The 26,653-nt window shown below is 43.6% G+C and overlaps 1 protein-coding gene across 1 annotated transcript in view; it reads right to left on the reverse strand.

Annotated features, from left to right (window-relative positions):
- GPT2 (glutamic--pyruvic transaminase 2) overlaps nt 1–26,653 on the reverse strand; it is a 51,625-nt gene that overhangs the window by 20,711 nt on the left and 4,261 nt on the right. The window contains exons 2-5 of the mRNA XM_030204386.1: nt 20,271–20,360; nt 7,784–7,892; nt 6,748–6,881; nt 5,456–5,699 (exon numbers count right to left, since the gene is read on the reverse strand). Coding sequence (XP_030060246.1) covers nt 5,456–5,699; nt 6,748–6,881; nt 7,784–7,892; nt 20,271–20,360 — 577 coding nt within the window. The remainder of the gene's footprint in view (nt 1–5,455; nt 5,700–6,747; nt 6,882–7,783; nt 7,893–20,270; nt 20,361–26,653) is intronic.

The following is a 26,653-nucleotide window of genomic DNA, read 5'->3' on the forward strand; positions in this document are numbered from 1 at the left end:
CGTAGCGATTTCCGCCCCCCCCGCCTCCCTCCCTGCCAACCCCTTCGTTGTTCTGCCATTGCTCCGCCCTCGAGGGCAGGGCCCGGAGCGATTTCCCCCCCCCCCACGCCTCCCTGCCTCCCTCCCTGCCAACCCCTTCATTGTTCTGCCATTTCTCCGCCCTCTAGGGCGGGGCCCGGAGCGATTTTGGTGGCTTCACCACCACGAACCTTCGAACCTTTTTGAAAGAAGTCAGGGCTTGGCTTCACTGACGTCAGTGTCCTCAGAACGTTGAGGGTGAGTTTTATTATAGTAGATTTGTATTTTGCTCACACCTTTTTCAGTAGTAGCTCAAGGTGAGTCACCATCAGGTACACTAGGTAGTTCTCTGTCCCAGGAGGGCTCACAATCTAAGTTTGTACCTCAGGCAATGGAGGATTAAGTGACTTGCCCAAGATCACAAGGAGCAGAAGTGAGATTTGAACCGGCCTCCTCTTATCATCCCGAGTAAATCTGTAATACCCTACACTCATGCCAGCCACCTCAACTAAGCTATGTCACTTCACTACCTGGTTCTTCAACTGTTGGCAATGTTTTCTTCAGTGTGAACTGATCGGACCTTGCTGCTTCTTGACTGGCAATCAGTTGAGCCTGTTTCTCGCAATTTCTTCAAAACATATTCTACGCTTAGCCTCTTCCACCTCTTTTCTGGAAACTCTCTCCAAGAACCATAACCCTTCTACAAATACAAATTTTTAATAAAGATCAGATCCTCCCAAGTGAAAACCATGGTAACTCATTATGTTTAAACCAAAAATGGTGTCTCTGTGTATCATGATAATTGGTAGGTGGTGGCGGACTCATTTAATCGAGGTGGCCAGCGTGAGTGCAGGCTTACTGCAAATTTATGCAGGATGACATATCCCAAATTTTATTGAAATTGGTCAAGTTTTGACAGAGTTATGCAGAAAATAAACTTTGTATATATTTTTTTGAAACAGTGTAGATAGCAAGGCAGAAATCCCTTCTGATGGGTTTTGGGTTGCTGTTTTCATGAAGGACCCTGACAGCAATTTGTTAGTTTTGTGGCCTTGTTGAATTAGTTAAAAAAATGTTTCTTCTTGGAGGTGGACGGCACCTCCTTCCTACTAGGTCACTGCTAGGTGTGAGGATCCTCGTGCTTTTGGATCTCATCTAAAGGTGCTGGAAATCTTCCACCTCCACGGTTTCCTCCCAGTCTGTTTTTAAAATTCCGATTTCTCACTTGCTGTGTTGATATCCTATTACTTGGTTTTTATTTTTCCATGACACATCACTCCTCACTTGCAGCTCTAGGGCAATCTACAGCTGCTTGTTTACGGGCTCTGAAAACCATCTTGCTATTTTGGCACATCCTGGCATTCTGATCAAGCTGCTCGTCTTGAAATAAAGAGCCTGTTCTACACACCAGAAAGTCTGAGGAACTTTCCACTGGGCTGAAAGCTGAAAAACTAGAAACCCACAGGGCAGTGCTCTTATTCAGCACTATGATTTTCTATAGCTCTGTGTACACTGTTTGCAATAGGTAAGTATTAAACATCACCCTGCTTATGCGATTTCACATTTTCAAGCAGTTTTTTTTACTAACATAAATTATTGATAATGTAAATGACAAAATTAGAAACTTAAATGGCCCACAGATCTTTGGTGGCAGGAGTAAAATCTGAGAACATGAGGTACAGTACATTTTTATCTGCATGTGCCAGCTGCAAGAAGCCAGCTGTGGACAGTGGATCCTGTAGTCCGACAGTAGGACACCTCTGGTCCTCCCCAGTCACACACCAGTTTGTAATCAGAGTATCCCCAAGAAATATGCATGAGACAGATTTGCATGCACTGCCTCCAATGTATGTAGATCTATTCCAAGCATCTTTATAAAGGTTATTATGAAAACCCAACTGGTTGGTTCCACACCCCCGCTGAAGTTCAACAATTCAACACAGTGGCCCAAAAATCAGTGCAACATTAAACCCCCAACCCTTCTGCTCTCTAGCACGGAGGGTCCTTTCTAGGACTGAGCACTTATGGCTTCTTCTAGCTCCCACGCTGGCTTCAATCCAGATGATGTTCATGAGCGCAGGGTCCCGATAAGGAGTCAGGGCACAGCCATGAAGGGCATAAGTTCCAGATGTTCGAGCTGTTAACTTTTTCCTTTCTTTTAAGAGAACAGTTTTCACAGTGTCCACAGTGTTGCAAAGTCCATGCAAACTCTTCTTCTGCAGACTTTGCATCAATTTCTGAGGTGAAAGTATGGCACATTTTCACTTTGAAAGTCACATATGGGAAAAGTTCTGCCACACATTTGCACCTGCTTTTCCTATGGGTACTTTTTCTGGATTGTTGCAATCCCTACGTTGAAAACACTTCCATTCAATGTGCCTACCTTTACCCGCAGGGAGGGTGGACAGTTTTTAAAAATAGCACTTCCTGTGGGTTAAGGTAAAATTATGTCTTACCTGATAATTTTCTTTCCTTTAGTGCAGCAGATGAATCCAGAAACTGATGGGTTGTGTCCATCTACTAGCAGGTGGTGATAGAGATCACTGAGTTATAGGATGGCCAGCCCCTCCCTCAGTCAGTATGTCTCAAACCAAAGCAGAAGATAAGGCCCATGAATCCCTGGCAATCTTCCTCACATATACACCGAAAGAACAAAAAAAAAAAAATACTATCCAGGCAAACAAAATGAATGAACTACCTAAGGAGGGATCCTGAATTCATCTGCTACACTAAAGAAAAGAAAATTAGCAGTTAAAACACAATTTTTATCTTCTTTAGCATAGCAGCACATGTATCCGAAACTGATGGTATGTACGAAAGCAGTTCCTAAATAGAGAGGGAAGCCACCGCTCCCTTGGAAAGCATAGCCGCCCCACCCAAACGGTAATGTCTAGAAAAGGTATGAAGGGATATCCAAGTAGCCGCCCTACAGATCTTCTCCAGAGAAAAAAAGCCCGCACCTCTGCCTAGGAGGTTGCCAGTGTACAAGTGGAATGTGCCTGCAGCGAAACTGGAGAGCTACACCCCGCCAGCAGATACGCTGAGGCAATCGTGTCCCAAATCCACCATCAATTGTCGCTTTCAACACAGCATTGCCCCTATTGGGCCCCCGACAACAGCATAAAAAGACGATCTGATCATCGGAAATCATTAGTCACCTGAAAGTAGTCTAGTAGAGCCCTGCAAACATCCAAGCACTGCAGGACCCCAAAGTTTGCCAGGTGGTCCAAATTTTAATGAATGCCAATTAATTTCCAGGGGCCCAGCAATGGAGGAGTGCAGTCGGCTCCTGGGAGCACAATTGGCATTCAGAGCTCAGCAGAAGGGAACTGGCTCAGCCAGCCTGACTAGGCTCTCGTCAGAAGTCCCGCAGCCACCACCTCAGCGAGTTTCAGCAAGAGGATGAGATTTGGGGACTTGGTGGGTGAAGAACAAGGGTTGAGACTAGGGGGAGGAGAAAAGGGTGGGATTTAGGCCACACTGCCATGCCCACATAAGCACTCAACAAAGATAGGAAGGTATCAGAAGCTGCTACCGTCGCAAAAAGATTAACTGGGTAAAGGAGTATTGATTATAGACTATTTCAGTGTTTCCCAAAGTCCATCTTTTTGGTTTTCCTGGGGGAAAAGAGGGTAAACTCACCCACTAACCTTTTTCTTCCCCAGGTGGAGGCACCAGGCGCCAGAAGCTTAAGGGACCAATGGAGCCTGCCCTAGGGGGGACTCCAGCCAGATTGGGCCGCGGACTCAGGGATGCCCATAAGGGGAAGTTGCAGCTGTTAGCACCCAATTATTGATAGCTACATAGTAACATAGTAAATGACGGCAGATAAAGACCTGAATGGTCCATCCAGTCTGCCTAACAGTCATATTCATTATCAATTCAATATTAAATCAACAATGAACATAATATTATATACTTGATCACAGTCTTTCTTTGGTGCTTCTGGGACGCCCGGCTCTGTCCTTATGTTCCAACTACTGGAGTTGCTGTCAAAACCAACTCCAGCGTATTCGAATCCATGGTAGCGCTATACAATGCTAATAATAATAATAATCTTGTCATTTGCAGGACACAGACCTTAAGAGTCTGCCCAGCATTGTCTTCATGTTCCAAATTATTGGTTTTTCAATCGAAACTCTCTCCAGCCCATCCTACAACCAGATTGCTATATGCGGGATTCAGACCATACAAGCTAGTCCAGCACCAGCCTTAATCGATACAGCCAGAGTTGCCACCTAAGCACCATCTGACATGCAAACACATATGCAACCCTTTAAGTTTTGTTTTTTTATACCATTCATTTTCTAATTAGAGGTCCTCTGTGTTCATCCCACGCCTTTTTGAAATCCGGCACAGTATTTTTCTCCACCACCTCCCTTGGGAGGGCATTCCAGGCATCAACCACCTTCTCAGTGAAAAAAAATTTTCTGACCTTACTCCTGAGTCTACCACCCTGTAACCTCATTTCATGTCCTCGTTTTACCTTTTACCCTTCTCTGTCAAACATTTGTTTCTATATTAATATCTTTCAAGTATTTAAACGTCTGTATCATATCTCCCCCGTCCCTCCTCTCCTCTAGGGTACACATTCAGGTCTTCTAGTCTCTTCTCATGTCTTTTGGCACAAGCCTCATATCATTTTTGTCGCCTTTCTCTGGACCGCTTCAAGTCTTCTTACATCTTTAGCAAAATACAGCCTCTAAAACTGAACACAATACTCCAGATGGGGCCTCACCAATGACTTGTACAGGGGCATCAACACCTCCTTTCTTCTGCTGGTTACGCTTCTCTCTATACAGCCTAGTATCCTTCTGGCTTTGGCTACCACACCTTGTCACACTGTTTCATCGCCTTCAGATCCTCAGATACTATCACCCCACGATCCATCTCCCTGTCTGTGCATATCAGCCTCTGTCCACCTAACGCACACATCTCCCTTGGATTTCTACTCCCTAAGCACATCACTTTGCACTTCTTTGCACTGAATTTTTAATTGCCAAACATTAGACCATTCTTCTAACTTTTGCAGATCCTTTTTCATGTTTTCCACTCCCTCCGTGGCTCATTACTCAATTAAAGTGCATGTGCATCTTGGGCACCATATACAGAAGCTGGTGGTTAGTTCATACTTGCACCCTTTTTTTGAAGCAGGTGTAAGTTTGTACATCAGCATTTGCACGCAGTTGGGGGCTGGCTCAGAAAGCCTATTCTTAGAGAGCACAAAGACACCAGTGTTGCCTTTATAAAACAGATGCTGTTTTGGATTTTTCACGTAGGCATCCTGTACCGTCATGCAGGAATATAGTATTATACTGTAGCACTACGTGACAACATTAGAAACCATAAGTTCAAAATGGCTGACTCTGCAGTCAGCTTGGTGGCCACACACAGCACAAGCTCTGAAACCTGGGAGGTGACTAGAGGAAGAACTGACCTGTGGGGTTTCCTGGGTTGATGATACACAGCACATTTGGATTACAGTATTCCCTGGCACGGTTCAAAACACGCCGGAGTTCTTTCACATCCAGTGCCCAGCAGTTCTCCTCATCCAGGTAGTAGTTCACCTGAACAGCATCCAGTTCCGAGATGAGTGCCGAGTACAGGGGATACTGAGGGATTGGGATCATCACGCCAGTCCGGGATTTCCCCCATCCTGACACGAGGATCTTCAGAATACTCTGAAAAAGGCAGAGAACACAAGAGGTCCTGCTAATTCTGTTCAAAGTACACACAGGTAAGGAAACTCAGTATGTACAGTGATGCCATGTGTAATGCAGAACTTCCCAAACCTGTCCGGGGGACCCCACAGCCAATTGGATATTCAGGGTATCCACAAAACATGCATGAAATAAATATATGCATATATATAAGGCAGTGGTTCTCAACCCAATCCTTAGGACCCACACCTAGCCAGTCACGTTTTCAGGATATCCACAATGAATATGCATGAGATAGATCTGCATACGATGGAAGTACTGCATGCAGATTTATCTCATGAATATGCATTGGGGATAGCCTGAAAACCTATTTGGCTTGGTGTGTCCTGAGGATTGGGTTGAGAACCCCTGACACAAGGGTATCTACTACTACTACTTATCATTTCTATAGCGCAATCCAACTAGTGATGGGAGCACCCAGAACAGGTCCAGGAAGCCTTGGAATAAGATAACTCGATTGCTCTGGGTTATCATTACATCTCCAGGCTTGTAAGGTTAAGGTTTATTAACTTACAATCCACTTTTATAACTAAGTGGAGAACATAACATACATAATCATAAAAATATTTACAATAAAAAAAAATCAATAAAACACATAAAAACACTAATTAACATATATTACCATATACAATATCAATCAGCTGCTGTCTCTCACAGTGATCTTATGTTCATGCCAACTTCATCTCCCAACAAAATAAAACAAACAAATTATGTTATAATAAATTCTTAGGACAGGTCAAGAGGGCAAAAGATAAGAGGGTGAGGGAACTGGTATTGGTTTAAGTATGGGAAATTACATGCCCAATGGTAGGGAGTAAGAGAGAGAGGACAACAGAGCAATCCAACTGGTCATTACCTGGCATCATCTACCATGATAGGATGTTAGGAATTGTCTATGAAAAGCCAAATTATAATCCCAAGATGAGCACTGACTTTCCTTGGAGTTGTCCAAGTAATCCTGTTAAACAATGGATCAAAATACACAGAGGTAAGGAAACTCAGTACATACAGTGATGCCATCAGTAGCTCCTGTGGTGAGGTAGATGTTATCAGGGTCTGCAGGAACACCTCCATCTCGTTGCTTGATGAACCTGGCCACATCTTCACGAATGCATTTAATGCCTTGGCTAGCACTGTAAGACCCTAAACAAAGTGAAAGGACATAGATTAGCACCCCTTTCCATTTCTGTCTAAACCAGTGAGGGAGTGGTAGTGTTTAGTGTTCAGTTCACTGATGCTCTTCTCCTGCTCTGTATCTATGGGGAAAAACCTTGACTGATGAGCGCCTTACTATGCTGTGCAGAAGACCTCGGCTCATGAATGCTGCAGATATGGAGGAGTGGAGTAGAACCTAACGGTTTGAGCACCATGCTTGACATCCAGGGGTTTTAACCGGTTCAAATCCCACTGCTACTCCTTGTGATCTTGGGCAAGTCACTTAACCCTCCATTGCCTCAGGTATAAAATTAAGATTGTAAGCCCTCCAGGGACAGGAAAATACCTAGTGTACCTGAATGTAACTCACTTTGAGCTACTATTGAAAAGGTGCAAGCAAAATTCAAATTCAACTTTTGTCCCCTGAGGTAAACTGCTCAGCCATTATGTACCTGCCACTGATGACTGGAACAGCAGAGGGGCTGCAATTTCAGAGCAGGCAACAAAAGAAATGCTTTTAGAGCTGGCTACCACGGACATGCACCACACCACATCCCATGAAAGGTCAGTCTACCTCCTTTGGCCTTCTTCCTAGGTTTCCTCTCTTTTTCTTTGCCCTGATATAAACTACTTCTCATATCTTTTTTTTTTGTTACATTTGTACCCCGCGCTTTCCAACTCATGGCAGGCTCAATGCGGCTTACATGGGGCAATGGAGGGTTAAGTGACTTGCCCAGAGTCACAAGGAGCTGCCTGTGCCTGAAGTGGGAATTGAACTCAGTTCCTCAGGACCAAAGTCCACCACCCTAACCACTAGGCCACTCCTCCACTCTGATCAAGGACAGTGAACCCCCCCCCCCCCCATTCACATCAAGAAGCCAATAACTCACCCAAGCTGTTCCCATCACATCCTTGCAAAATCCGCATGGCCCTCTTTTTGGCATCCTTTGGAAAATGTGGGTTATCCAGCAGGCCTGGGTATGTACAAAGAGCAACCACCTAACATGTCAAAAAAAAAAGTGTCATAATGTTAATCTACTGAGTGTAACCTGAACCATGCATGCTTGTGTGTCATAAAAGCAGGGTAATTAGAGATACAACTTCCCTGTATGTAACAGCACAAAAACAAAACTGGATTAAGGTTGACATGGGAGAGAGAACAATATTAGTTGTAAACCCACACATTTCATTTCTTACAAAATAGCCCAAGTTTGACTATGTAAACAGCTCCTGGAAAAAAAAAAAAGCTGAATCAACCTGAGTGAACTGCAGCAGGCAGGAAAGAAATGCTCTGCCCCCCCCCCCCTCCCTCCCCGCAGAGACCACTAGGGCCCTTCAGGTAGGAACGGGGGCGGCGGCTGAGGCGGTAGGGGAGGTTGCAGCGAAGCGATAGGGGGGTGTCGGGCAGCAGCGCAGCATTGGGCCCAGACCACCCTCAGTGCCTGGGGGCCTAGACCATTCTCAGTCCGGCCCTGGTGTTCCCAATGCATTGCTGCACTATTGTGTAGGCCCTTTCTGCCGGTGCTAAGCCTGACCTGGCTGGTTTTGATCTGTCATCCTATACTGGCACAGCAGATGAGAGAGAGTATCCTGTCCTTACATGTTATCAGCAGGATCTCCAGAGTAGCTCAATGCTTCTCCTCTTCTAACAGCCCAATCACCTGGGGTTGGAATAGATGAATCTGCATGTTCTTTTCTGGAGAATTTACACACGCATCCAGCAGTGCCTCAAATTAGATCAGTGTTCTTTAGTGCAAAGTCGAGGGGGGGGGGGACAGTAGTAGCCCCTACTGAACCCAGGTACAGCTCCCTGGCTCCCCTCCCTCAATATACACATCCTTATCCCTTCAGCTGTTCTTTCTTTTTTTCTTTGGGACTGGGCAGCTCTGAAAGAAATTGAGCCATACAGCATCCACATGACTGTACTAGTCTCACAAGACTATGTGAACCATGAAGGAATTTGGGTACTGCGTGGTTCAAACTTACCTAGAGTCACATGCTGCTGAAAGAAAACAGAGTAGCTGTCCCAGAGGAGGCACAAGCAGCAAACTGGGTGGAGATCTGCCAAACTAGCAGAAGATCCCCATGTTATGACCCATGCTACATCAACCACTGCAGGTGCAATGATCATCAGATCTTTAACTGGTTATACTCTGTAGTCAGACTTGTCAGGTTAAGTTTGCTAATATATGAATAAACTTAACCAGAAGCCAGTAGCCAGTCACCAGTCTGCCGAGTATCGGCTACACTTTATTTATTCACCTCATGCTTACAGATTGGCTCAAGTGAGAATCCAGTTACTAAAATACTTCAAAAACTAACTATGGGGTCCTTTTCCTAACCTGTGCTAAGCTTTAGTGTGGGCTTACCATAGCCTAGAACTGCTCATCTTGGGACGAACTCAGGCGGTAAGTTCCAAATCTTAACACAATAAAATCGGGGCGCTAATCAGTTAGTGGAATGCATTACCACTTGATTTGAAAAATATTCATGACCTTATCAACTTTAGAAAATCATTGAAGACTTTCCTTTTTAACAAGACTTACCATAATAATTAATAATAGGAACTCCAACACATCACTACTCACTTGATAATCTGTTTTCTAATTTATTGAATAGATTACATCCATTATGTTACACTTGTTATTTATGTAACCAATTGTTTATTTACTCTTGATTGGTGCTTGTTAGCCACATTGAGTCTGCAAATAGGTGGAAAAATGCGGGATACAAATGCAACAAATAAATAAATATTACTGTGCACTAACCAATTAGTGTAGGATTACCCCATGAGCCTTTACCGCCTACAACAGAAGTGGGCAACCTTGGTCCTTGAGAGCTGCAACCCAGTCGGGTTTTCAAGATTTCCCCAATGGGTATGCACTGCCTCCGCTGCATGCAAATAGATTTTGTGCATATCTGTTGGGGAACCTGACTAGGTTGCAGCCCTCCCGGACTGAGGTTGTCCACCCCGGCCTACGAAATCGGTGTTAAGTGCTTCCGCGGTAATTTTTTTTTTTTTTTTTTTTAATGGCCATGCACAGTATATCTAAGACCAACCTAACGGCACCCCACACAGTTCTCATCTTTCAAAAGAGCAAAACTGTGCTATCTATTGAAAGCTTATAGCAATGCTCCTAATATCACCGCCTTGAGTGAATTCCTTCAAAAAGGCGGTAAATAAATCCTAATAAATAAAAAAATAAATAATAATAAAATCCAAAACTGTTTCCCAGATCTGTACATTTTTGGGAGAACATAAATTAATAACAAACCTATATTAACTTTAGAATTAGCCTGAACTAAAACGGTCTCCAACCAAACCAAGCAAGATAATTCTCTCTGTATCCAAGTCACATCCCCTCCCCTTTTATTCAGCCAGTTACTAGCAAATATTACAGAATCATTGGGACACAGTTGAGAGAACCACCACCCCACCATTTTTAAACATCCAAGGTCCAATTACCAGCAGGAAATGCAAATTTGCCACATCTCCACCCCTTTTATAATCCAGGAACTAGAAAACATTACATAACTACTGGGACACAGTTGAGAAACCATTAGCCCACCATCTTTCAAAATCCAAGTTCCAGTTACCAACAGGAAATCCAAATTTGCATTCCTCCCATCAGTCTCATCTTTCTCCTCCTGGTCTACAACAGATCAGACTCTCCTAGACCAGATGACAAGATTTTGCTTACTTTTGGTCAAAATTCTGGAATATTTGTCAGAACATTGAGCTGTGGGAGATGATTTGTGCTTCAACCCCATTGTTCTCACACAGGGATCTGCTCAAGATGTTTTTTGACACACCCAGAAATTAAGTTATATGAGGTACAATGGAATATTTTCAAAGCAGGTAATACACATTTCTAAATCTTGTTCACTGAGAACCTGTCACTTATGACTCAACCTGCTTTCAAGACAAAGGCTCAATCTCATTAAAATAACCAGATCTGTGGCTCAGCAGTGCTACAGCATAGGGGGTGGGGTGCTAGATCAGATTCAGATCTTGTATCTAAGGGGGCTCATAGGGAAGCTTGGAAGAGACATGCTCAGGCTGAGGGAGGGAGATCACATAACTGATGCTAGTACAGTGGTGGCTCCTATCAGCCTACTAGGGATATCAGGATGTGCCTGGGAGAAGGCATCCCACCAGATCTGGGCTGGCAAGGGGTTTGTGGCCCTCTAAACATAACCATCTGAGTAGAGGAACAGCAGAGACTGAGACAGGCAAACAGTGAAAGACAAAAATAAAAATCAGATCATAATCCAGAAGGCTCCATTAGCATATAACCATAAAATATAAACTCCAGATGCATCCAAGTCTGCCCAGTTTCATTCCTGGTGCAGCGCCAAGGACCTTCACAATTAGGAACCCTCTGTCTTTGTCACAGGCTTTCTTGAATTCCATTCCTCTGTAAAAATGCTCCACTGGGAGACTCTCCAAGTATCTACCACCATTTCCATGAAAATCTTTTTCCGATGTTACTAGTTTGGTTTTCAGGCCATTCACAATAACTGTACATGTGATAAAGTTACATATCACATCTGAACCGTAAGCAAAAAATCTCTCACAAGCGAGGGCCCCTGCAGTTTATCAGACACACTCAATCTCCAGAGTTCTGAACAATGTTTATTCACAGGGCTGCATAAGAGGGACATGAACAGGAGCTGGCATACATACTGCAGGAACTCCTGATCCATTCCCTGCCAGAAACAGCTGTGAAAAATCACCTGCTCAGGCTCCTTCCAGCTAAGAGACAGAGAAAAAAACAACAACTTGGGACTCTGGGCAAATGGAGACCAGCCTGAAAGGAATTTGAACTGGGAGAAATGCATGTGAGTTTGAACCCAAGGTATTACCATAAAAAGATTCACTGTCCTGGAGCCTGGGACCTGTAGAAAAAAAATACATTCTCAGGACGGACATGGAAACAGGAGATCCAAATACTGGTGAGGTCTTGAGTCCCTGATGTTCAAGACTAAACCGTTTTTCAGGATAATTGTCAGAACTCTGGCTATAGTAAACTCCAATTCAGTTTTGGCCCTAAATAGCCCGGTATCTGAACTTACAACCCCTTGATCAGTTAGCCTGAACCTGTCAGTGAGAGATTCATCCTTTTTATTTTTTTTTATTAATGCGACTTTAACAAATAAAACCAAGGAAAAACCTTGAACAGCAATAGGTTGTAAGGGATTCATCTTGACCATTAAAAACCATATGAAAAACAGCGGCGTGATCTGACCAGGGGACCAATTACATTGCCTCCACTCTTAGCTTAAATGCATCTATCAAAGCACTACTCCCAAAGATAAGATCAATACTATGGCCTGCTTACCAGCCGAACCAACCCTAAATCAGCCGTAGCTTTAGAACAAGCTACATCATTAATATGAAAAATTCAAATCCTTTGCTATCTATTGAAAGCTTACAGCAATGCTCCTAATATCACCGCCTTGAGTGAATTCCTTCAAAAAGGCGGTAAATAAATCCTAATAAATAAAAAAATAAATAATAATAAAATCCAAAACTGTTTCCCAGATCTCTACAGGCATTTTTGGGAGAACATAAATTAATAACAAACCTATATTAACTTTAGAATTAGCCTGAACTAAAACGGTCTCCAACCAAACCAAGCAAGATAATTCTCTCTGTATCCAAGTCACATCCCCTCCCCTTTTATTCAGCCAGTTACTAGCAAATATTACAGAATCATTGGGACACAGTTGAGAGAACCACCACCCCACCATTTTTAAACATCCAAGGTCCAATTACCAGCAGGAAATGCAAATTTGCCACATCTCCACCCCTTTTATAATCCAGGAACTAGAAAACATTACATAACTACTGGGACACAGTTGAGAAACCATTAGCCCACCATCTTTCAAAATCCAATTTCCAGTCCTGTATACTGTACTTCTTATTTTTGGTTATAACCAATAACCCCCCCCCCCCCCCCCCCAAATACAAAAAAATAAAAATAGAAATTAACCCCTTTCCCTGTATTCTCTCACCCCTCCCCTGGCTTCTCTTGTATCTTCCACTTAGTTTTGTGCCTTTTCAGTGTTTGACAACTCTTTAAGTAACACAAATCTACAAGTGTATTTTCACTCATAACGCATCCATTATTGACTAGATTCTATAAATGGCGCCTAAAAAAAAAAAATCAGCACCAAAAAAAAAATAGTGCTTAAGGCTATTGTAAAACCACGCTTAAAGTTAGGCACAGTTTACAGAACAGCGTTTAGTGCCGGGAACTATGACTACATTAGGTGCAACCATTTATACCAATGAAAACCTGGTGTAAATCCCTGCGCGTAAATTAGGTGGGGCTCCCCCTAATTCTATTTAAAAAACATGCATAAATTGCAGAAACGCCTTTGACCCGCCCATGCTCCTCCCATGGCCATGCCCCCCTTTTGGATCAGCGCACCAGAATTTATGCGCACCTCTTTATAGAATGCACCTGAAAAGATGTGTGTATAAATTGTAATTATTGCCAGTTAGTGTTAATTGCTTCTTATTGCCCAATTATTGGCACTGATTGGCTTGTTATTCAATTAAGTTGCACGCGCAAATTGGGTGCACAACCAAATTTACGTGCACAACTCAAAGCGCCATATACAGAATCCGAGGGTATATGTGCGTGCTATTCAAAGTTTCTTTTACATTGCCGACCAAATCTCTCCCTTTCCCTCCTCCCTGAAGTCCTCCAAGCACTAGCGCTTCCAACTCCCCTCAGCTTTCCTACATCATGGCCTCATTCCCTCCATTGCATCCTTTCCCACTTAGACCAATCGGTGGGTCTGCTGCCTTTGGGCTCCCTGCTGTCCGCTCTCCTCTACTTCCCCCTTCCCATGGTCCTCCTTACTTGGTCTAAAAACTGCTGCTGGAGCGGATTAAAACAGGCAGCCTTGTGCGTCATCGGGGCCTTTTCTCCTTTGACACAGGATTTTAAAAAGTATTTACACCCAATTTGTACATATTATAATGCGTAAAAATATGGTATTTTATTTCACCAGAAGAGGTTCTAGCAACAGTAATTATTGTGTGAAAACACCAACACACACAGATCTTTTGTACTCTCAAGGAACCCCCCTAACCAACTCAAAAATAAACTAAATTTACAATTCATAAACCACTAAGAATGGAAGCCTACCTATACATCCTGGCAACCAGATTGGTCAGGCGGGGATTATATTTTTTAAACATATTTTCATATTTTTATTGTAGAAAACTTCATATAACTTCCATTTATATTAAGTATCAAAGTAAAGAAAATAAATTCCCCTAACAGAAAAATAAGGCTTTCCCTATCCAATACCCCTCCCCCCCCCCCCCCCCCCCCCCCAGAGGCAAACAAATCTTTTATTCTGGTACAGTAAGTTTTATTTATTAAGTTTAAATAGTTGCAGAGTTCTCCGAGAGATATAATTGTCTCATACCTTGTAAAAGGCTATTATATGTCCATTCTTTTGTGCTGTTAACTTTGACATTAGACAAAGTCCAACTTGCGTAAGATTACTTCCTGTCTTGGTGTGACATTCCATTTCCAATACTGTACTAATTTAGCAGCTACAAACAAGTGGGTAGCAAATTTATGAGTCAATGCCGTGGCCACCAGGGCCTTAAAATGCAATAAACAATCTGCCGTCAAAGGATAAGTTGATTGTGTAACCAGCTGTAGTACAATTAACACATCTCTACAATATGTCTGCACTTTCGGACAAGTCCACTAAATGTGATAAAAGTCTCCCCTGCTATCACACTGCTGTCAACATAGGGTGGAGCCAGTCTTATTTTGCTGGCCCCATTGCATGGGATAGCCTTTGCTGTATATATGGCAATGGATTTCATGTGTGCACATTTGATTTGTGTAAAATGGACCGGGTCCCTGTATTCAGGTGATCCTCGGTGATTAACCTTTGTGAGCACATGTGCTGTTCTCACAGGCAGATGATCAAAAGCATACGTGGGCGCTAGAGGCTATTATTTTATTTTATTTTTTGTTACATTTGTACCCCGCACTTTCCCACTCATGGCAGGCTCAATGCGGCTTACATATTGTATACAGGTACTTATTTGTACCTGGGGCAATGGAGGGTTAAGTGACTTGCCCAGAGTCACAAGGAGCTGCCTGTGCCTGAAGTGGGAATCGAACTCAGTTCCTCAGTTCCCCAGGACCAGAGTCCACCACCCTAACCACTAGGCTACTCCTCCACTTAGCTCTTTTATAGGATTTTTTACAGATCTTCTTAGAGTATCCTCTCTCTTCTAAATCACTCATTAAACATTTTGCTTTTGCTTAAAAATAATGGGATAAGTACATATTTTTCAGCAATTTGCCGTTGGTTTCTATTACTACTACTACTTATCATTTCTATAGCACTACTAGACGTACGCAGCGCTGTACACTTGAACATGAAGAGACAGTCCCTGCTCCACAGAGCTTACAATCTAATTAGGACAAACAGGACAAACAAGAGATAAGGGAATATTAAAGTGAGGATGATAAAATAAGGGTTCTGAACAAGTGAATAAGGGTTAGGAGTTAAAAGTAGCATCAAAAAGGTGGGCTTTTAGCTTAGATTTGAAGACGGCCAGAGATGGAGCTTGACGTACCGGCTCAGAAAGTCTATTCCAGGCATATGGTGCAGCAAGATAAAAGGAACGGAGTCTGGAGTTAGCAGTGGAGGAGAAGGGTGCAGATAAGAGAGATTTACCCAGTGAATGGAGTTCCCAGGGAGGAATGTAGGGAGAGATGAGAGTGGAGAGGTACTGAGGAGCTGCAGAGTGAATGCACTTACAGGTCAATAAGAGGAGTTTGAACTGTATGCAGAAACGGATAGGAAGCCAGTGAAGTGACTTGAGGAGAGGGCTAATATGAGCATAATGACACTGGCGGAATATTAGTCGTGCAACAGAATTTTGAACAGATTGAAGAGGAGAGAGATGGCTAAGTGGGAGACCTGTGAGAAGCAAGTTGTAATAATCTAAGTGAGAGGTGATAAGAGTGTGGATGAGGGTTCTGGTAGTGTGCTCAGAAAGGAAAGGGCGAATTTTGCTGATATTATAGAGAAAGAAATGACAGGTTTTAGCAGTCTGCTGAATATGTGCAGAGAAGGAGAGGGAGAAGTAGAAGATGACCCCAAGGTTACGAGCTGATGAGACAGGAAGGATGAGAGTGTTATCCACAGAAATAGAGAATGGGGGAGGAGGAGAGGTTGGTTTAGGGGGAAAGATAAGAAGCTCAGTCTTGGTCATGTTTAGTTTCAGATGGCGCTGAGACATCCAGGCAGCAATGTCAGATAGGCAGGCGGATACTTTGGCCTGGATTTCAGCTGAGATTTCTGGTGTCATCAGCATAAAGATGATACTGAAAACCATGGGATGAGATCAGAGTACCAAGGGAAGAAGTATAGATGGAGAAAAGAAGAGGTCCCAGGACAGATCCCTGAGGTGCACCAACTGAAAGTGGGATAGAAGTAGAGGAGGATCCACTAGAGTATACACTAAAGGTACGCTGGGAGAGATAGTCAGACTAGTGCCCGTGATTGATTGCGTCCCAGGATCAGAGCCAGCGAGCGCGTGTAACAACTCGATCACCAGCTCTAAACACTAATAACATGCGAATGAACGCTAAACAGGGACATTAGTATTATTCCCCAAAGCTCAGTGGGCAGCGCACCAAACTAACGCAGTTACCACTGTAAACCCAATGCCATTTCAGAGCTGGTGTTAGGGTTTACAGAACACTAGGGAGGAACAGGCTGCCCTGTCCAGCATGCATCTGCATGCTAGCAGGCCCTCCCATTCCCCCCAGAACCAGAAATAAGCCCCCCCCCCCCCCACAGGCGCCCCCCCCCCCACTCCAAGCCAGCAACACAGGGGCAGGAGGGTCCAGAGGACCTCCAGTCCCCCCCAACACATGGGCAACGGGGCTGGAGATCGGCTGGATTTCCAGCGGACCCTACCCCCCCTCACATCCAAAAAAAAGTCCTGGTGGCCCAGTGGGCCACAGACCCAACCCCCCCCCAACCTAGTTATCTAGTGGCTCACCTCCCTTCCCAGTACATCCTGGGATGTGCTGGGCAGGGCTTCCCTACCATATAAGGGAAAAACTCCAGGGGGGACACTAGGGCTGTAAAATGGCGGATGTCCAATGGATCTCCGTCTCCTGCATTTGACAGGTACAAGCTTTTAACAGCATGGACCTGTCAAAAAAGTGTGGAAGGATTGCAATCCTATGATCAGAGTTAATAGCGTGCCTATATTTGCATGCTATTAGCTCTGATCACAGGGACATTATAGCCCTGCTCTGTTCCAGTGATATTTTTAGAGTGCTAACAGCGCGAGACTTCTGATCATCGGAACCTCAGTACTTGATTACTGCTTGTTGCTGCCTGCCTCTGGGCTCAGTGGGCTCCCTCCGAGTGATCTCTGAAAAGTAGAAGGGCATGGTAATTGGCTGTTAGCTCTCTCTCCCTTATGAATTAATCCAATGTGTCGAGTGCCTGAACAGTTCACACTGAAGCAGCTTCAGGCTGCTTAGTACCACTTGATTTTTCACCTGTTGGCAGTTGCCATTGTTACTGCTGGTTGTTAGCTGTTGACTGTGAGCTACCAACTGCTGCTGTAACTGCTGGACTAGTCTGTGAGTACCTCATTATCAGTCATTGACAATTCTTCTCTAAGGAAAAGGATGAAGTTGCAGACAGACTTATTCAGTATGGAGAGAGTCCTAATCCAGATTAATTCTGTTTACAAGTGTTCCATTTGTTTTATTCATTTGTCATCAATTATATTAAAACTAGTAAAAAAGGCCCGTTTCTGACACAAATGAAACGGGCGCTAGCAAGGTTTTCCTCAGAGTGTGTTTGTTTGAGAGAGAGTGTGTGTGAAAGTGACTGTGTGAGAGAGAGAGAGAGAGTGAATATGCGAGTGTGTGTGTGTGACAGAGAGAGACTGAGTGTGGGTGCGAGTGTGTCTATGAGAGAGAGAGTGTATGTGAGAATGAGAGTATGTGCGAGTGCGTATGTGAGCCACAGTGAGTGTAAGAGAGAAAGAGTGTGTTTCACACAGATACAGGGTGTGTGTGAGAGATAGAGAGTGTGTGTGAGACAGATAGAGTGTGAGAGAGTATGTGGGCCAGAAAATATTACAGGGCGTTTTTTGAGGTGGTACTTGGGGGTACTCAGTACCGGCACCTTTTCCATTGTCTGCTAAAACTGACCCATGGTCCCCAAGTTTTAATGAAAGAGCTCAGTCTCTACACACAAATTCTGCCTTGTCATAGATTCTGTGACTGTTTGCAGGGGGCCTGGCTATTGTGGGGTGGGTCCCTCAGTGATCACCCAACCCCTGAAGGGTGGCCTAGCATTTGAGTACAGGCACCTTTTTCGCTAGAAAAAACGCACTGTATATCTATATAAAATGAAGGTGCTGGGGTCTGCTTGAGAGGGAGACCTAACTGAGATATCGGAGTGCCTTCTTCCACTGGGGAAGTTCATAAGAGTGTCTCAAGTCAAGTTTCCATTGGTTTGTGTATTGTGTGACTAGCAGAGTTTGCTGTAATAGAGCTCGATATGGTCAAGTGATTCCTCCCTCTGCCATACCCCGATTTTAGCGCTATTTCATTTAGTAAAGTTCCCTGTTTGCTCTACATTGAAGAAAATCCTTGAGTTGGTAGTATTGAAAAACATCCTTTTGCAGTAATCCAAATTCCACTGCAAGTTCATCAAAAGAAATCACAGAGCCCTCATCCCAAACTTGTTCCGGTAAGAGTAAGGAAGCTTACACCCACCTTTTGAATGCTGCTTATAAAGTACAAGGTATGAAGCCTGATGCACAAAGAATGAATAGCTGACATCCAGAAATACTGCCTGTCAGGGAACCAAGAGTTCTGCTGTTGTATCCAGACACGTAGGGGTATCTGCATATAAATGTTCATTCTTTCAGACATTCTGTAAGAGTCCGTTTAGGTAGGCACAGGATAGCCCACAAGGAGTAATCACCTATTATTGTCTGTTCCAGCTACAACCATGGCTTATTCAGGCAGCGCCATCAGGATGATATAACCTGAAGCTGTGCAGCCTGGTGAGATTTCCGGAAGCATGGCACGCCCATTCCTCCAAATTCCTGTAGTTAGCATAACATAGATCTCTTCACCCTTGGAGGTTTTTTTTTTCCAGATGAAATTAAATGCTTTTCTGGTCAATGTCTGAAAAACTCTCTTAGGTATCATAATTGGCAATGCTATAAAAAGATATAACAATTTAGGTAGAACTATCATTTTCAAAGCATGGACTCTTCCCAGACAGGACAAATTCAACCAATCTAGCTCAAGTAACAATTCAAGTATCAGAGGGGCGACGTTAAGTCTAGTACAAACAATTCCTCAGGTGATTTAGATAAGTTGATACCCAAATATCTAATGAAGCGCTTTGCCCACTTAAAAGGGAAGTGTTCTCAAAGATATATTACCACAGTTTTTGAGCACAATCACCCGAGGTAGTGTCATGCCAGGATCCATCAAAGTTTGCAAGATGTCATCAGCAAATAATACTATTTTATGAATAGTATCCCAATAAGTAATGCCCTCGATAAGTGGTTGGAATTTGATCTTAAGTGATAAAAGGCTCTACTGATAAAGCAAACAGGAGGGGAGAAAGTAGAGGGACTCACCAGCGGTGTGCTCTAAGCTCAAAATGTTTTGTATAATATCCATTTTCAGGCATGCCAGAAGTTGCTGATATAAAGCTTAAACCCATGCTAAATAATGTCCCTGGATTCCCATCCGAGAAAGGACCACAAACATATCATTTTTCAAGATTAGTAGGATCCAACACTAAGGCATCGTTAAAACGCCAATGAAAACTCTTATGAATCTTGTTGACTGCCATGATGATGGCTCCATAAATCAATCAAGCCCCACTGGCGCATAAATCGAATCAAGTCTACTACTTTGGCATGAATTATCAAGCGCTGTATTTAGAATAAGATTATAGTCTTCCCCTATCCCCTTTTCAGTATAGTACATTGTTTAGTACATTTCAGTACTAAACAATCCATAATTTATCACCCATTGTTATGCCGACAGCAGATTAATACTTTACTTAACTAGCGCTAAAAACATATTTCCCTTTAGAAGTAACATGATAGAACCTTTCTAAAAATGGCTAATAATTAAATGATGATATTTTTGTGTCGTTCATTTTGGGTCCCTATAGTAGTTTCAAAGGCAAACTCTTTGTTACACACCATTACATTTCAGTGATCCACCATATAACCAAAGCATTTGTAAAGCTCAGGTAGAGACACGTCATCAGATGGTTACGAAATTGTAACAGAGTCCTCTAAAAAGATTTTTTTACCTGACGGAGAAAGGTGATTGGCTGTTGACCCATGGCATGCGCATCACCAATGTTGGCCTTGATGACCTCACTGAAAGGCTTTTGAATCCCCTAGTGAGAGAAAATAAAAATTAATGAGTAAAACAAACAAATTTAGGTGCACCTGCTTTACAGATGTAGTACTTACACACGTGACTGACACCAATAATTGGCAGTTATGCGCACAAGCGCCATGTGGTCCACAGGTATAAAATAGAACATGCATCATTTAGTGCGTGCTAAGCTTTAGTAAAAGGGCTCCTTAGTGTGGGGGTGTACACACGGTCAGGGGGGTGTTCACGTGGGAGAAGCTTGTCACTAAACAATGTGCACAAACAGAATGCTGTTATATGCACTGCATGGCACAGCAATGCGGCTTTGTCCTAGTATTCTGTAACGACTTAGACATGCCCTTAAGCTTTTATGCAATTGGTGTTAATTGTGCCCCATTTTGACACCTACAGTGAGGCACCAATTTGTAGAACTGCCACCAAACTGATTTGAAAAATGCATGAATTTCAAAATCAAACCTTTTAGAAGTCCCAGATAGACAGATATGTAAAGAAAAAGTGAAATAATTCTTTAAGTAACATAGTAACATAGTAGATGACAGCAGAAAAAGACCTGCACGGTCCATCCAGTCTGCCCAACAAGATAACTCATATTTGCTGCTTTTTGTGTATACCCTACTTTGATTTGTACCTGTGCTCTTCAGGGCACAGACCGTATAAGTCTGCCCAGCACTATCCCCGCCTCCCAACCACCGGCTCTGGCACAGACCGTATAAGTCTGCCCAGCACTATCCTCACCTCCCAACCATCAGCCCTGCCTCCCAACCACCGGCTCTGGCACAGACCGTACAAGTCTGTCCAGCACTATCCCCGCCTCCCAACCACCAGTCCCGCTGCCCACCACCGGCTCTGGCACAGACCGTACAAGTCTGTCCAGCACTATCCCTGCCTCCTAACCACCAGCCCCGCCTCCCGATCTTGACTAAGCTCCTTCACAATCCCCAGGAGTAAGGAGAACAGCAGCCTAGCCACCTAAGGGACCAGACTTGGGGCGTATACATATCGGACTCCAAAGAAAGCCATAATACATCCTAGGTCGGTGAATCCTGGAGAACAGTTGCTATGATGGCAGGGCTAGATACGAAGGAGCTAAAGACGGGGATGAACCTCAGCTAGTTGTGAATGAAGGTTCTGGAAGAGGCAGATTCCTACTTAACTGGAAGCCAGAACCAGCAAAGATAAATGAAGGACCAGCTCCTCCCCCCACCAACAAAAAATTTCTTTTAATGGTGTAAGCAATCATGCACGCACTCTCCCAAGGGGTCTGGAGTCTAAAATTGTGCCAGCGGATGGACTTTTACAGGTCCATTCTGTAGACCAAAGCATGGAGAAACTTAGGAAAACCTCAGTCCCACATTTTAAAAATTATTCACCAAGTAAAGGCATTTATTTTGCATTCCGATTTGGGGGGTGTGTGTGGAGGGGAGGGGGGGTATGGTCTGAAAGCTGAGAGAACTGGCTTAATGATTTGAAGTTAGCAGGACCAACTATGGCGTTTGCCTACAGCAGGGTATCTCAACCCAGTCCCAAGCCAGTCATGTTTTCAAGATATCCACAAGGAATAATCACGAGATACATTTGCATACAATGGAGGTAGTGCATGCAAATGTATCTTATGCACATTCATTATGGATATTTTGAAAACCAGACTGGCTCGAGATTCCCCAAGGACTAGGTTGGGGGGGAGGCAGTTAGTGAGGTAGCAAGGAGCAACTATACTCAAGGCATACGAAATACAGAGACCCAGATGTACTTTTACCCCCTGGGAGGGCAATTTTCAAACAATTAGTTTACCTAGATAAATGGCTTTTAGAAATTGTCCTCATTAGTTAAATATATACAAAACAGAGAACGATGTTCATTTTGGGCAGGATTATTCTAGGACGGGTGATGTTGGGGTAATCATGATTGCTGAGTTTATCAAAATCTTTTTTTTTATAGGGGTGTGTGGAGAACTATGGATTTGACACCTAATCAGGGGGTAAAGTTGAAGTTTGCCTAGGCTAACTAATACTCTTGCACCAGCCCTGGTAGGTAATGACAGCTGATATACATCCCCCCTCGCCCTCCAACAGGCAAAAATGTATTCGTAAAACTCTACAATCAAACCATTTTCTCCAAAAGAAAAAAAATGTACAATTCAGTGTTCTGTAAACCATATGGTACTCAAATTTCCATTATCTTTGTCATCTGAGTAAGCAAGATAAATACACAAAATTAAATGAATCAGGCTGTCTTGTGAAATGTATGTGTTGTTGGAGGTTTATTCCTTTGCCTTCACATGCCCATGTGTACCTAGTGGGGTCAAGTGGGTGGCAGGGTGTTAACATACAGATCCTGCACTTGGATCTCAGCCAAGAGCTGGAAAAGGCACTTTCCAACCAGGCCTGAGAGCTAAGAGCCTCTGAATTCTTCCCTTTCACCTGAGAGATCATGCTTGCTGAATGACCTTCCAGGGGATCCTTAGCTATGGCCATCTCTTAGGCATCAGCACATCATGTTTGCTTCATCATGGCAGTGAAATTCTACACAGCACAGTTTTTTTTTTTGTTACATTTGTATCCCAAGTGACTTGCCCAGAGTCACAAGGAGCTGCCTGTGCCTGAAGTGGGAGATGAACTCAGTTCCTCAGTTCCCCAGGACCAAAGTCCACCACCCTAACCACTAGGCCACTCCTCCACTCACAGTTGCTCACTGCTACCAGGGTTGCAGTCTTCTACCCCTGAGAGACTAATTATTCCTGCTGAATAGTCCATAAATTAATGCTTACCACCAGATTATCACCACAAAGGAGACAAACACAGCTGCCTGCACAGACTATTCTAATATGCAGTCCCACTACAGATGGCATGCAACTATTCTGAAAGACTTCCCAGTATGGTCTCTTTTCACTGCATTCAAGCAGAAATGCTGAGTTAACATAGGGAATAAGAGACAGTTCTGAGGCTGATAAATGCATTGAACTTTCACTGAAGGCTGTAATTTCAGTTCTGAAAGAGAGACTGAAAAAATACAAACCTTGTTTGTTCAAAAAGCCCATATGGGTGTCAGCCCGCTGAAAGAGAGACTGAAACACAAACCTTGTTTGTTCAAAAAGCCCATACGGGTGTCAGCCCTTACTGAAGCGCTTGGGCCTCCTCCCAGCATAACTCAAACTTTAATGCCGGTTAAAAGAGCCCATTATTTCTAACTTCTGAGACAGGGCTCTGAAAAAGTTTCCACTAACAAAGACTCAGCCAAAGAGGAAAACAAGACAGGAAAACAAGACTAACCTGGGATTTTTCAGAAGGTGCCTCTAGGGTACAAATCTAGAAAGGATTTAAGTGTAATATTGCTTTGCAAATGAAAAAAAGGCTGTACAAAATATTTGTTTTTCTTCAGAGCCTCTGGAAGGATATAGACTGAAGGGAGGCAATCCCCCAAATTCTACATAAAGCGACTAAGGTTGCGTGCGGACATTTGGCAGTGCGGCCAAACTGTGTGCGCAACTTAATTGTTTAACAAGTCAATCAGCACAGATAATTGGCCAATAAGCAATTAGTAGCACCAATGAGAATTTACAAACACAACTTCTTCAGCATATTGTGTAAATTGGTGCGTGTAAATTCTAATGCGCTTTCAAAAGGGGGTGTGGTCATGGGAGATGCACGGGCGGGTTGTGGGCATTTCTAGAAATTGCATGCACTGTTATAGAATACGTCCTATCGGGCGGGCATTTATACCAGATTTTAGTTGGCATAAATGGTCACACCTAAATTTAGTCTGTAAATCACACCTAACATTAGATGTGGTTTACAGATAGCACTAAGTGCGTTTTCTTTTCTGCGCCAAATACAGAATCTAGTCCAATATGGTTAAAACTGAAAACTGCCCTCCATTCAATGGCTAAAAGCATGAGAGAAGGTTCAAAAGCACAGGTACTTGTAGGTACAGAGGAAAGGGATGTGGCAAGGGAGGCAGAATGCTGGAGGTTATGCTGGACGGTTTTTTTTGGATGGGTGTCCATTTTGGCCGTATTCCCCCCCCCCACCCCCGCAATAATAAAAACGTCTTTTTTGGTAGTGCTTCACTCAGCTGAGAGACCTGGAAGTCCCTGAGCCAATCACAACGCTTTTAGCCGAGCTAAACACGCTGTTTTTGACTCAGAGACTTCCAGGTCTCTCAGTTGAGTGAAGCACTGCCAAAAAAGACATTTTTATTATTGCGGGGGGGGGGGGGGGGGGGGGGGGAGAATGACGGCCAAAATGGAAGGTTTTTTTTGGATGGGCGTCCTCAACTGTACTGTCCTCTGGATCGAGCCGCATCAGAGGGGTTGAGCAGCGCAGCAGCGGGGGGAATGATGGCCAAAATTGACTTTTTTTTTTTTTAAGCGGAGCACTATTCTTTTTTTTGTTACTTTTGTTGCAGTTTTCAATCCCGCGCAGCCCCAACGAGAGGTACAGACCTCTCGTTTGATTTTCCAGCGTTAAGGCAATTGGAAAAAGTTAGTGCATCTCATTACAATAGGGTTTCTACACAATTTGCTGCATTCCGTTTTCGTTAGCTGCTACCGTGGTTGGAAAAAAGTCTTTAGTGCATGCCAGGGTTTACTACTTGCTCCTTAAGTTTAGTGCATCTGACCCTCACTGTCTGATGAACCCTGAAGGAAACTGGTTTTCTGTTCATTTCCCCAGTCAAATATGCAGAAAGCAGAAATGTCAGTGGCTTAAAGTGTGAGCCTGCCAATGGTAGTGAATGGATGAGTTCCAGCTGTGTCTTAGGGAGGGTAATTGAAAAACAGGCTGCCTAACTTGTGTGGCAGGTATGTACATAAATGACAAGTTTAAAAAGGAAATCTTGGGCAAGTCACTTAACCCTCCATTGCCTCAGGTACAAACTTAGCTTGTGAGCCCTCTTGGGACAGAGAAATATCCAAAGTACCTGAATGTAACTTACCTTGAGCTACTACTAAAAAAGGTGTGAGCAAAATCTAAATAAATATATATATATACACACACACACACTTTCCATTTCAGATTTATCTCATGGAAGATATCTGCAGATATTTACACCTGCTCTGGGGCAAACGCAAACTTATCTATTACATGTTAACACACAGCAGCAATTGTAACCCTTTGTTAATTGCACAGCTAACTTCCTTAAAGTGTTGGAAGAACCCCAACAGTTAACACAGAGGTTTTGCACTAAGGCCCAGATGCACAAAACCTAACGAGCCCACAACTTGCGTTTTAAACTGGTTCCAGCCAGTTTAAAACGCAAGTAGTTCACCCCGGGCATGCACTAAGGGCATTTTCCCTGCCACGGTAGCAGGCAACGAAAACGGAATGCAAATGTTTGAAAAGCTATTATAATGAGCTGCAGTACCGTTGCAGCCCATTATAATGAGATGCACTACCGTTTTTCCGATTCCCTTACCGTAGGAACCCTAACGAGATGTGTGACCTCTGGTTAGGGCTCCTGTGAGGGAATCGGAAAGGAAAAGGGCCCCCAAAAAAGGTAAAAAATAAAAAAAAAAAAGCAGGGAGCGCATGTGAGGGGCGTCCTTTAAGGACGTACTCTCCCTGCGCTTCTGAGAGACGTCTTTTTTTTTTTTTGCAGTTTTTTGTTCTGCCAGCGCTCGTGTTTTTTTTCCCCCTTCTTGAGTCTTCGCCGCGCCACTTACCCCTCCACAGCGAAATTTTTCTATTTTCCTGGTTGCCGGAGAATCGGGACATCCCTTTAGATTAGGCTCCTCTTCCTTGTCTCTTCAGCCAATCAGAGCGCGTTTCGCTGACAACAGCCAGCTAAGCCCGCTTTGATTGGCTGAAGAGACCAGGAAGAGGAGCCTAATCTAAAGGGACGTCCCGATTCTCCGACTCAGGTACCGAAGGACTAGAGAATGCAAGTGAGCTACAACGAGTAGCTCATTTGCATTCTCTATCGTTGATGCATTCCCGTTCCCTACCGATTCGCTATGGAATCGGTAGGGAACGGGAATTACCAATGTCTTTCATGCATCTGGGCCTAAGCCTTAACTTGGGCTGCTAATGACCATTAGATGCAAACCATTAGCACAGTTTAGTAATTAAGCCACTTATTACATAAGCTGTTTAGGGTTGTGTGTGGTTAACTGGAATCCCTGAGGCATGTTCATAAAACAGAATTTGTTAACTATGAGATAAAGGCATTAATGGTTAATTTGAAACAACTGGTGACTAGTGGGCCAGATGCACTAAAGTTAACGAGCCAGCAACCGTGGGTTTAAAACTGGTTCTAGCCAGTTTAACGTTCAAGTAGTAAACCAGGACATGCACA

Source organism: Microcaecilia unicolor, chromosome 5 (genome assembly GCF_901765095.1).
Source record: "Microcaecilia unicolor chromosome 5, aMicUni1.1, whole genome shotgun sequence".
NCBI lineage: Eukaryota > Metazoa > Chordata > Amphibia > Gymnophiona > Siphonopidae > Microcaecilia > Microcaecilia unicolor.